At 38.1% G+C, this 13,244-nt stretch overlaps 1 protein-coding gene across 1 annotated transcript; it reads left to right on the top strand.

Annotated features, from left to right (window-relative positions):
* The first annotated feature begins 4,842 nt into the window (after nucleotides 1–4,842).
* Nucleotides 4,843–5,412, top strand: LOC130592097 (uncharacterized). The gene has a single exon (XM_057396256.1). It carries the CDS (start codon nucleotides 4,843–4,845, stop codon nucleotides 5,410–5,412), a length of 570 nt encoding a protein of 189 aa, XP_057252239.1.
* Nucleotides 5,413–13,244: the final 7,832 nt, after the last annotated feature.

Raw genomic sequence — 13,244 nt, forward strand, 5'->3', positions numbered from 1 at the left:
AGATTATTCACTCTTTACTAGAACAAAAGATGGGGAATTCTTGATAGTGTTAGTCTATGTGGATGATATGTTGGTCACAGGCACTTCTCTTGATCAGATTCATGTGGTTAAAAAGGCTCTTGATTTAGCTTTCACCATTAAAGATTTAGGTGAGCTAAATTACTTTCTTGGCATTGAGATTAACAGATCTACTGCTGGTACATTTCTTTCTCAAAAGAAATATATTAAGGACATACTTGCAGACACTGGAATGGAAGATTGTACTCCTGTAAATGCTCCTCCTCTTCTGGTTTGAAGTTATCCACTGACTCAGGAGATCTTCTAGCTGAGCCTGATGTGTACAGACGTCTAGTAGGAAGATTACTTTATCTTGGCCTGACTAGACCTGATTTATCTTATGCTGTCCAACACTTGAGCCAGTTTATGCATAGTCCACGTGCTCCTCACTTAAGAGCTGCTCTACATGTCATCAAATATCTTAAAGGTACACTGGATTTTGGCTTATATTACCACACAGTGTCTGATCTTAATATTCATGCATATAGTGATGCTGATTGGGGAGGCTGTCAGTTCAGTTCTAGATCACTTAGTGCATATGCAGTGTTTATTGGGTCTAACTTGGTGTCTTGGAAGACCAAGAAACAATCCACAGTGAGTAAATCTTCTACAGAAGCAGAATATAGAAGCATGTCCAGTGCAGCAAGTGAACTTGTGTGGGTTCATGGTTTGCTAGAAGACTTACATGTTCCAGTATCTCTTCCTATCTCTTTGTATTGTGACAACACTTCAGCAGAACACTTAGCTCACAATCCAATGTTTCACGAGAAAACAAAACATCTCAAGAGAGACATGCACTATGTAAGAGAACAAGTTGCTGCAGGCTTTCTCACTACTTCTCATGTTTCAAGCACTCAGCAGCTTGCAGATATTCTTACCAAGGCTTTACCTTCTCCACAACATTTTTCTATATGTTCCAAGCTTGGTCTTGTCTCCCAAGTCCAGCTTGAAGGGGGAGTATAAGTTATATATAAAAAAGTTGATGTAATAATCCTAGTCAGCTTACTAATTGTAAAGTTAGTTACAGTTAGTTACAGCTTTGGTTACTATAAATACCAGCTGTTAGAGAAGAAACAATTGAGCTTCATTTTTCTATTCTTTCTCTTCTGTATTCTTTTCTATTCTCTCTATGAAATACAATGAAGATAGTTTCTCCTCTATGAACTTCATCTTCTTATATTACTAGAGACTGTTGGTAATCTGGAGAGAAAAGACTATAATGCTGTTGATGTTAATCTTGGCGACCAGTTAACGGGTTCTAGGTTGGGCTTAAGAAGCAAATGAGCGTTTCTAAGACGCTTATGTCTCATGTGACATATATGGTCTAAGTTAGGTAGAGAGCAAACGTGACTAAGGCTCCGTTTGGTAGGGCGTAAAATATTTTCAGTGTAAAATGATTTTCATGGAAAACAATTTACAATGGAAAACACAATTCCAAAATTAGTTTTCCGTTGTTTGGTTCGATGTAAAAAAAATGATGAAATGAAAGGAAAATGAAAGGGAAAGTAAGGAGGTAGTGAGAGGAGTGTACAAGAGAGAGAAGGAAAATAGTTTTCCCTTCATTTTGAAAGGAAAATGGTTTTCCATCCTTGGGAGAGTAATTTTACCCCAAAGGAAAATGGTTTTACACTCTTTTGCCAACCAAACAATGTAAAACTGAAAATAGAGGAAAACAGTTTTCCGGGAAAACGTTTTACGCCCTACCAAACGGAGCCTAATTGATGCCATCAAAAAGAGACTAAAGTGTTCCCATCAATGTTATCAGAGGGCCACTGGTGTGGGCTCGACGGGCCCGTCCGTGCGCCCTAGCGGGCCGGGCTGAGATTTCGCGGTCCAAGACTAGATCATGAAATTTACAGTTTGAGTGGGTTGGTCCATGGGCTGAAAAATGTTGGTCTACACCGGTTTGTAACTAATTTTCACGGTTCGGTAAACGGTGTTGTCAGTTTGTGGGCCTGGAGAGCTGGACTAATGGTCCGACATGATAATTTTTTTTCAAAATCATTGAAATTATTCATTATTGTTACATTAAACTTTTAAAATTATATATATATATAAAATTATTAATATTAATGAATAATTTAATCATTTTTGAATTTAATGGAAATATTATATATGCAATTTGATTAAAATATATACAATATGATAAAAATATATACAATTTGGTTGAATATATAATTACTTGGGATGGACATGTCCGGTTCATGGGCCGGACTAGACCGGTTTCGTGGACCGGGATGGACAGTTTTAGTAGTGGGCTTTCGTAGGTTGGGTTCAAAAAATCGGCCCACAATCCACCTATCAATTTTATACGGTCCGAGGTGGGGTGTATCTGGCTTTCCACGGGCTCAACCCACACGAGCCACGAGGCGGGCTATGTTCATCTCTAAATTGCTATGTGATCTTTAAAAGCTTGTTGTGCGGTCTTGAAAAGATGTTGGTTTATGTACTCTCTCAACTTGGTTAAATGAGGGTTTTTTCACGTATAAAATGTATTTTGTTTTTATGTTATCTCATATTTCACATCATTGACTGTCAATTTGTATGATGCGCTTCTTCGACTGTGTGCTTCTAGAGGTACACAAAAAATTATGTTAGTCTTCTCTCAAGGCTCAACTTTAATTTAGTTATGATTTGTGACAAAAGGAAGTTAATTGCACCAAAAGAATCTAATTAGGAGAAAAAGGCAACTACTAGTAAGTATTTTTAAAAAGGCAACTACCAAGTATAGTATTAGAAAAAGGCAACTACTAAGTACAATACTCCATATTGGAATTATGAGTGTTGTTTGAGATTTACAATTGGAAAGTTGGATAATAATAGCTATTATACCTTCTATTTGCAGTTTGTTAATGATTTCCTAATTTCTCCTTTTCGGGTTGGAGAAAAGGACAATAATTGTGTACGAATAGTAAATTATTATCGTTAATTATTAAATATGAAGTCTTTTCAAGGGAGGAAACATATTAGAGTAGACAAAATTTAATTGTAATTAAGAACAAAACTGATATAATTAATAAAATGGTAATTGTCCTTTCAACTTCAAAACAGTCAATAGCAAATTAGCAAGTAGGAACATTCACACTTGAGAGTGTTGATCTCATGGAGGCTATTGGCTAAGGCCTAAGCCCCTCTTACCAGATGTTGTAGTTGGACTTAAGTCGTCATAGAGACATAGACTCAATAGATACACGGTCATACGACATTTGTGGAACACAAAATTGAGATTTGATATATTAGTCAATTGCCACGCCCGTTGAATTTCGCAAGGAAATTAAATGAGAGAGTTCCTATTAATCAGCGAAATTTTTTACTTTTTTCTTTTCTTCTCATAAAAAATTGTTAATATTATAATATTTTATCTGTTTTGAAATATGTGAAACTAGTAATTTGGCCCAAGCGTTATCCCGGGTTGGTATTATTTTCGGACTTGATATGCATTTCATTTCATTCTCATTAAAATATATTAAGCAAAACTCAACATTTAAACTATACAGATATAATAATGTGCATATTTCAAGCATGATTAAAAGTTAGTTGAGATGGTAATTGTGTCATGCTATAATAGCAAGAAGTCACGGGTTCTACTAGGGTAACAGATGTGCCACGTGGTGTATATACATTGTCACGCACGCCTTTTAATATTTGTATAGGTAAATACTCTTCTAAAAAAGCTTTTATATGAAGAAGAGAAATGCTTCACTTCTTTTAAAATGAAGAAGAATTAATAAGTTTATTATACAACTAATATAAAATTTTCATGTAAGTGAAAAAGATGTTAGAGAGAGAAAGTGCTCCTCAGCCCTTGAACCCTAGAAAAAAGCCCCAATTTAATTTTTCCCCAAGTCATGCTTCCGATCTCCTCTTCTTCCTCAATTTTCTCATCATTATCTTGTCTGCATTTTTTCTCTGGAAGTGCAAACGTCTAGTATTTTGGTTGCTTCTCTTTGCAACTCTAAATCTTCTCATTAGTCGCCCTAGCTATTTTGCCCCAAATCAATTTTATAGCTTCTGGGCTAATTCATCATCATCTCGAGTCTCGAGGTGTAATTATGATCCTATTTGGAGTGTTAGTGTGTTTAATTCATCTCAAGTTATCTCTCAAAAGTCGTTTAATTGGATTAGAGGTTTTCTTTTCCTCGATTTTATCTTTAAATTCGTCGGGGAAATTAGGGTTCTGAGGAGCTTTGCATTTAATGCTTGTGAGTGGTCTTTTCTTTTTTCTGGTTTGGTGTGCTGCAGTAGAGTTTCCTCTGCTGTTATTGGGCTACTTTTGGTGTTTCTAGGGTTTACTTCTGCAAACCTACTGTTGCAGAGGAAGTTCGGTAGTCTCTCTTCGATTTTGCTTGCATTAATTGTGATGGATTCACTCATGATGCAAGCTGTTGCCCAATCCCAGGCCGGTTATTCAAGTCAGGTATATCATCAGTTCTATAAAAGGTATGATCTGGTAAGAATTTTATTCATTCATTCTATTCTCAGATTTTCTTCTTCCTTAATATGCTCTCTGTCCAGCTTTAAATTCTTTCAGAATTCGTTCTCATTTATTATGGCTTCTCCCCCATCCTTTAAAGATGTTGTTACTTCTAGCCCTAATTCTGCTCCTGCTGATCACTTATTTTCTGAAAAATCTATAACTCCCCCCTCTGAAAACCCTTCTGGTAGGCAGTCTCTTGCCTCTGATCCTCCCCCCCTCCTTCCTTTCCTGAACTTGTGGTGTTAGATGATCTCCCCCAAGTCAAACTTGATATAGAACACCTCTCAAAATCATGCTTGTTTGCTAAAATGCTTTCGGCCCCTCTTGATGTGCGTACTATTAGAGCCCGTACAAAATCTGATTGGAAGTTCATCCAAGGTGAAGTTGATTACCTTGAGATGGGCAATAATTGGCTGCTCTTGAAGTTTTCTAATCCCTCTGATGTGTCTCTTGTCTGGAACGAGCGCCCATCGCATGTTCAGGGTGATTTGCTCATATTACAGCCTTGGAAACCCTTTTTTGATCCTTATCTTGAGGAGATAAAATGGGTTGACCTGTGGGTGCGCATTCCCCGTCTCCCAACTGAGTTGCTTAATTATGATTCTATTGCTAACTTATTATCTGCTAATGACATTGGGGCTCTGATCAGGCTTGATCAAAGCTCTCTGTTGAAGAATAAGATTCGGTTTGCGCGTGCATGTGTGCGTGTGAATATTCAAGGCCCTCTTTTGGAATTTGCTGAAGTATGCAGGGTTGGTGATCTCGTGCATGGGTATGTCATTTGGTATGAAGATTTTTCTTCTGGTTGTTCCTTTTGTGGGGAATCTTCCCATGAAATTGATATTTGTCCTTTGTTGGTCTTCCCAAGAAAGAAATAATGGTGCAGTTGCTTAAAAACCCTAAACAAAAAGACTTATTTTTATCTATGGCTAAAGCCTCTGGGCAAGCAATTCATGAGTCCACTGCTGAGCAAGCTAAAGTGGTTCATGTGCAGTCTAAACATTTTAGAAGCACCACGTCCCTTCTTCTCTGCCTAATTCTAAGTCTGTTGTTGGTATTCTCCCTACTCCTAAGACTACTGGTATTGTTATTAAAGATTCTGTGCAAGCTGTTCATGCTAATGCAGGAAACTCTCTCCCCCCTCCTCCTATTCAAGGAAAAGGTAAAGGCAAGCTGATTTTTGTGAACCCAGTAATTTCAGATGATTCCTCTGATGATGAGGCAACTATTCTGGCCCCTCTAGTCCCTCTCCACCGCCCGCAACCTCCTGGGCTTGAGACTGAATATGCTGGGGAGAGTCTTTCCCCCATTTGCTCCCCTACTCCTCTGCGAGTCAACTGCCCCTCTGAGCTGCTGAGTGAAGCCCAGCTTCAGGCTCACCATTACCTTACTGAGCCATGCCTGGGACTGTCGCTACTGGTAAGGATGATGATACTATCTTTTTGGTTGACCCTGCTGGCTCAGGAAGTCTTGGTGAGCTTAGTCCCCTTACTGCTGGTTCATTTCACTCTCTTCATTCTGATAGCTCCATTGTTAAGCATATTGAGCAACTGGGGATGGATCCCTCTCTCCCAGTCATTCTCTCTTCCCAATCTGGTTCGGTCCGGAGGAGAGTTGATGACATGGAGAGTGATGATGCAACCTCTGCTCTGAAGAGGAAGAGAAATTAATCTGGGTAGCCTCCTTTTTTGTCAAGTAATCATGATTTAAATCGTTTAAATATGTCGATTGCTTTTTGGAATATTAGAGGTGCTAGTAGAAAAAATGCCATCTCTGAGGTGAAGGACTTTTGTAAGAGTTGTAATATAAAGATTATGGTAGTTTGTGAAGTTAATCCCAATCCCCTCCCTCTGTAAGCATTGCGCACCAAGCAGGTTTTCATAATTTCGATTTCATCCCCACCATAGGTTTCTCAGGTGGGCTTTGGCTTTTTTGGAAGTCTTGTAATATTAATCCCTTTTCTTTATCTGTCATTTTTAAGTCTTCTCGTTTTATTGCTGTTACAATTTCGTTATCTAACTCCCAGACTACTTTCATTGCTGTGTTTATTTATGCGCCTGCTAAAAAGGATTTTAAACCTGAGTTTTGGACTGAATTAGAAACTTATGTGGCAAGTCTTTCTTTACCATTTGTGATTATCGGAGATTTTAATGAAATTGGTTCCCCTTTAGATAAGCTTGGGGGGGCGTCTTTTTGTCAATCTAGATTAAAAGTATTAAACCAGTTTTACTCTCAAGTTGGCTGTGTGGATCTTCCTTTTTCGGGTGCTCGGTTTACATGGAGGAAGAAAAAAGCTGGTGCTAATAATATCCTAGAGAGATTGGATCGGGTAGTTGCTAGCCCAAGTTGGTTAGCACTTTTCCCACAGGCTAAAACTTCTCACCACCCCTTTTCTTCCTTAGATCATTGCATCATTTCTCTTAATTTTACTTCTCAGACTCATAAGGCTCCTCCATTTCGTTTTGAGAAAATGTGGTGCTCCCGTAAAGACTATGATGTGTTAGTTAAAAAAACCTGGTGTACTCGTTTTTCTGGCTCTTTTATGTATTGCCTTACCAAAAAATGTAAGCTCCTCAAAGAAAAAACTAAATGTTGGAACAAGACCCAATTTGGTAACGTGTTTCGTCAGCTTCGTATGGTAGATGATAAATTGGCTCTTATTCAAGCTAGTCTTCTTCATAACCAAATGGATGAACAACTTAAAGTGAAACAAGACCTTTTACTTCTTAAAAAAGAAAAATTATTAGCTTTTGATCGAGAATATTGGAAACAGAAAAGTAAAACTTTGTACCTCTCTAAAGGGATGCTAACACGAGTTTCTTCCATGCCCATGCTTCTATCCGCCGGAATCGCAATCAAATTAAAGACTTTATCACTAAGGATAACATCCCTCTTTCGGCTCCGGCTGAAATTTCCCGTGCAATTACATTAGAATTCCAAGCTCGATTTATTTCCAACCCTCAATGTCACTTTAATAGTCAAACGGATTTCTCGACCATTTCTCCTATTATTTCACGTGAAGACAACGATCCATCATTCTTTCTAATTACAATATTTTTATATTATTTAATTCCATATTTTGGCTAATAAATAATTTTCTTTTAAATACATGGACAAACTTTGATAAGTGACTAATCAAAGCTAGACGATTGAGCTATCTTAGTTCCATTCAATGTATTGTCCTATTAGTTGATGTATGCGAATAAAAAGAAAAATAAATCAAACTTTGAGGACATTCCTAAACGAAGATTTGGATAAAATTGTTTTGGAATGAATGGTGGCCCTGTATAATGTCATTTCATCACTTGACCCTAACTTATTAGGGCCATGCTCTAAATAACTCTACACTAATTTTTTATTCCGAGTAATTATATCATTATTTATTAATATTTAACGTTAAAATAATAACATCAAGTATCACTTGGTTTAGTGGTTAATATATTAGTATATATGTTTGTAATCTCGGGATCGAATCAATTTAAATCATCTCGAAAAGCCTCTAAACATCTCATTTGTTCATTTCTCGTGAAACCTAAAACTGCCTCGAAATTAACGTAAAGACATCCACATATTCGTTCCAAGCCACATGACTTTTTTGCAATGATCTCCCATGTCCCTAGGAGGTCTCTCGTGGCGTTCGAAGTTCAGGCCCTGGGAAAGTCCGGAAGCGTGTATTATAACCTTCATTTTGGCTATTTTTGCGACATTATTGGACTTCTCGGGGCCCTAGTTATATTTTCTCCCGAAACATTCATAGGAGTGCCGACGTGAGTTGTAACGTTGCGCGGGTCCTTGGCACAATTTGCATTGCCTCGAAAAGCCTCTGAACCCTCTATTTGTTCATTTCTCGTGAAACCTAAAATTGCCTCAAATGATCATAAAGGAATCCACATATTCGTTCCAAGCCACATGACTCTTTTCCAATGACCTCTCATGTCCTTAGGAGGCATCCCGGGGTGTTCGGAGCTCAGGCGTGGGGAAGGTCCGAAGGCGTAACCATATTTTTTTCTCCCGAAACGTTCTAAGGAAAGACGAAGTGACTTGTAACGTTGCGCAAGTGCGTGCTTAGCTTGGCACCATTAGTGTTGCCTCGAATGCCTTTAAACACCCCATTTGTTCATTTCTTGTAAAGCCTAAAAACTGCCTCAAAATAAACATAAAGGCATCCACATATTCGTTCCATGCCACATGACTCCTTTCCAATCACCTCCCATGTCCCTAGGAGTCATCCCATGGCGTTCGGAGCTCCTGCCCGGGGGAATCCGAAAGCGTGTATTACCTTCAATTTTGGCTGTTTTTGGGACATTTTGGGACATTTTTTGACTTCTTTGCTTCTCATATTTTCTCCCGAAACATTCCTACGAGTGTCGACGTGACATGTAACATTGCGTGGATACTAGGTACAATTTGCATTGCCTCGAAGAACCTCTGAACACCCCATTTGTTCATTTTTCGTATAGCCCAAAATTGTCTCGAAATGACATAAAGGCATCCACATATTCGTTCCAAGCCACATGACTCCTTTCCAATGACATGCCATGTTCCTAGGAGGCATCCCGTGGTGTTCGGTGCTCGGGCCCCGGGAAAGTCCGAAAGCGTGATTATAACCTTCAATTTTGGCTGTTTTTGCGACATTTTTGGACTTCTCCTCGTCATATTGTCATATTTTCTCCTAAAACGTTCCTAGAAGTGCTGACATGACTTGTAACGTTGCGCGGGTACTTGACACCATTTGCATTGCCTCGAAAAGCCCCTGAACATCTCCATTGTTCATTTCTCGTGAAACCCAAAATTACCTCGAAATGAACATAAAGGCATCCACATATTCGTTCCAAGCCACATGACTCTTTTCCAATGCTCTCCCATATCCCTAGGAGGCATCCCATGAAGTTTATAACTCGGACCCGGGAAAGTCCGAAATAGTGTATTATAACCTTCAATTTTGTTTTTTTTGGGACATTTGGACTTCTCCGGACATGACCATATTTTCTCCTAAAACCTTCCTAGGAAAGCCGAAGTGACTTGTAACGTTGTGCGAGGTGCTTGGCACCATTAGTGTTGCCTCGAAAAGCCTTTAAACACCCCATTGGTAAATTTCTCGTGAAACCTAAAACTGCTTCGACATGAACGTAAAGGCATCCACATGTTCGTTCAATTCCACATGACTCATTTCCAATGATCTCCTATCCCCCTAGGAGGCATCATGTGACGTTCGGAGCTCGGGACTTGGAAATGTCCGAAAGTGTGTATTATAACCTTCAATTTTGTCTGTTTTTGGGATTTTTTGGACTTATTCGGGCCTGGCTATATTTTCCCCGAAACATTCCTAGGAAAACCAAAGCGACTTGTAATGTTGCGCGGGTTATTGGCACCATTAGTGTTGCCTCGAAAGCTTTTAAACACCTGATTTGTTCATTTCTCGTAAAGCCCAAAATTGTTTCGAAATGATCGTAAAGGCTTCCACATATTCGTTTCAAGTCACATAACTCATTTCCAATGACCTCCCACGTCCCTAGGAGGACTCCCGTGGCGTTCAAAGTTCGGGCCCTGGGAAAGTCCGGAATCGTGTATTATAACCTTCAATTTTGGCTGTTTTTGCGACATTTTTGGACTTCTCCGAGCCTGGTCATATTTTCTCCCGAAACATTCATAGGAGTGCCGATGTAACTTGTAACGTTGCACGGATGCTTGACACAATTTGCATTGCCTTGAAAAGCCGCTGAACACCCTATTTGTTCATTTCTCGTGAAACCTAAAATTGCCTCAAATAATCGTAAAGGCAACCACATATTTGTTCCAAGCCACATGACTCTTTTCCAATGAGCTTCCATGTCCCTAGGAGGCATCCCGTGACGTTTGGAGCTCGGACCCCCAGAAAGTCCGAAACCGTGTATTATAACATTCAATTTTCGGTGTTTTTGCGACATTTTGGAAATTTTCCGTGCCTGGTCAAAATTTCTCCTGAAACATTCCTATGAGTAGTAATGTGACTTGTAACGTTGCACGGGTGCTTGGTACAATTTGCAATCCCTCGAAAAGTCTCTGAACACCCCCATGTGTTCATTTCTCGGGAAACCCAAAATTGCCTCGAAATGATCGTAAATGCATCCACATATTTGTTCCAAGTCATGACTCTTTTCCAATGACCTCCCATGTCCCTAAGTGGCATCCTGGGGCGTTCGGAGCTCGGTCCCCGGAAAAGTCCGAAAGCGTGTATTATAACCTTCAATTTAGGCTGTTTTTAGGATATTTTTGAACTTATTCGGGCATGCCATATTTTCTCCCGAAACGTTCTTAGGAAAGCCGAGGTGACTTGCAACGTTACGATGGTGCTTGACACCATTTGTGTTGCCTCAAAAAGCCTCTGAAATTCTCTTGAAACCCAAAATTGTTTCGAAATGATCGTAAAGGCTTCCACTTATTCGTTCCAAGCCACATATCTTTTTTCAAATGACCTCCCATGTCCCTAGGATAAATCCCGCGACGTTCGAAGCTCGAGCCCTGGTAAAGTCCGAAAGCGTGTATTATAACCTCCAATTTTGGATGTTTTTGTGACATTTTTGGACTTCTCCGTGTCTGGTCATATTTTCTCTCAAAATATTTCTATGAGCACTACCATGACTTGTAACGTTGCACGGGTGCTTGGCACAATTTGCATTGCCTCGAAAAGCTTCTGAACACCCTATTTGTTCATTTTCTCGTGAAACCTAAAATTGCCTAGAAAGGAACGTAAAGACATCTACATATTCGTTCCAAGCCACACGACTCCTTTCCAATGACCTTCCATGCCCCTAGGAGGCATCCCGTGGTGTTTCGGAGCTCAGACCCCAGGAAAGTCCGAAATCGTGTATTATAACCTTCAATTTTCCTCTATGTACCATGTTCAAGAAAGTTTCTTTTGGGATTGCTTAATTTATTAATAAAATACATCGTATTTGTTCTGTTTACATTACTTTTAGTTCTTCTGAGAAAAAATAAATTTAGATAAATTTATATAAGGTTTAATTAGGACTAACAAAGATAATAAATTTAAATAAAGACCAATAAGATCTAATAAGTTAGAATAAATTTCTCGTCAAAAAAAAAAGTTAGAATAAATTTGAATTAAAAAAAATAAGTTGAAAATGACATATCTATCATCTTTTTTTAAGGTAAGAAAAAAGAAGTTTAAAAGACCCTACAAACGAGAGGAAACAACCCATTATATATCATTTACTATAATCCACACCCAATATAAAAGAAATTATACGCATTTGTACATGACATGATTGGATCATATATAGTTAATTAGTTATATACTATGCAAATACCCCTTTAGACCACGATTGAGACCTTTTAATACAAACAAATTGATCTTATCGGCTGAAAATTAGGGGCTCTTATTCGAAATTTTGCTCAGTTTTGTCGCATCCTCTCTTTCAATTTACATAATAGAAAATGTTTATCGATACATTGAAGTACAAGAAAAAACTAAAAAATTTCCAGAAGAAGTTTATGCACTTGTGACGTTTCCTAAAATGATGTCATTGAACATCGTCAGTAGAACGTAGCAAAACCCCACTTTTGTGCATCGTCACTCTCTCTAATCTGGCGCGTGTTTCTTACTACACCAACCGGAAGCTACTCAGAAAGTCAGAATATATCTTCCTGACTTTCTTCCTTAATCTTTTCCTTTTTCAGCCTCATCTTATTCTACAAACTATTGTTTAATCTTGTCAAAATTAGATCTTGTTTGACATTAGCATTTTAGGTAGCGGGTAGTAGTGAATAAAATCAAAATGCCTCTTAAGAAAATTATGAATATATTTAGTAAGGTGGTGGTTGTATAAGGACAGTGGTTGGAGTACATTATGGGTAGCGATCGTAGGACATCTCAAGTAATGTTTGAGACTTATATGTAGTGGTCTAGCAAATAAAAAGCATATAATAGCAGTATAGCCATTGTTGTTAAAATCCCGATCCAGATCTTACGATTCTACGATTTTACGATCCTGGAGGAGCTCACCGATCCCGATCCTACGTAGGATCTTAATTTTGTAGGATCTTTGGATCCTACCCAACAAAAAAAAATCACATGGTAGGATCTTAACACGATTCTACGATCCTACGACTCTACGATCCGATCCTACCGTATAAAAATCATAAAGTAATTTCACATATTATATTTCTCCTATTAGATTTTGGTCGCATGTTACTTCAATCTTATACTATTGAAAAACTATCATCATTTGCTAATTAAAAAGTTCATTATTAATATGTGTAAATTTTAAACATGATATTCTCACCATATTTTAGTGTAATTATCTCTATTTCACCGAATCGTAGGATCTTACGATCCTACGATTCGATCCCACCGATTCGATTCTACCAACCCCTACGATCCAAAGTAGGATCCCGATCCTGATAACATTGAGTATAGCACAGGATAGAATTGTTAACTAATGTTTATAATTTCTTTTTCTTTTTTCTATTTATTAATCGATTCAGTTTATAATAATTCATTGTTTTTCCTTTAGGATAGTAGGAATGCGATTAAATTATTTATTTTAAAGAGTATATATAACTAATAATTCACAATATTTTATACTCGAAACTCCACAAGCATTTTAATTAGAAGAGGTAATATAATTTTTTTAAGGGTTGGATATTATCTTAAATTTATCCATAGTCGTGTACTCCTTTTATATATTGAATTAAAGTGTTGAACTAA

Source organism: Beta vulgaris, chromosome 7, assembly GCF_026745355.1.
Source record: "Beta vulgaris subsp. vulgaris cultivar EL10 chromosome 7, EL10.2, whole genome shotgun sequence".
NCBI lineage: Eukaryota > Viridiplantae > Streptophyta > Magnoliopsida > Caryophyllales > Amaranthaceae > Beta > Beta vulgaris.

Coding starts and splice junctions, on each gene's coding strand:
- LOC130592097 (XM_057396256.1), top strand. CDS start 4,843: ATGCTTTCGGCCCCTCTTGATGTGCGTACTATTAGAGCCCGTACAAAA.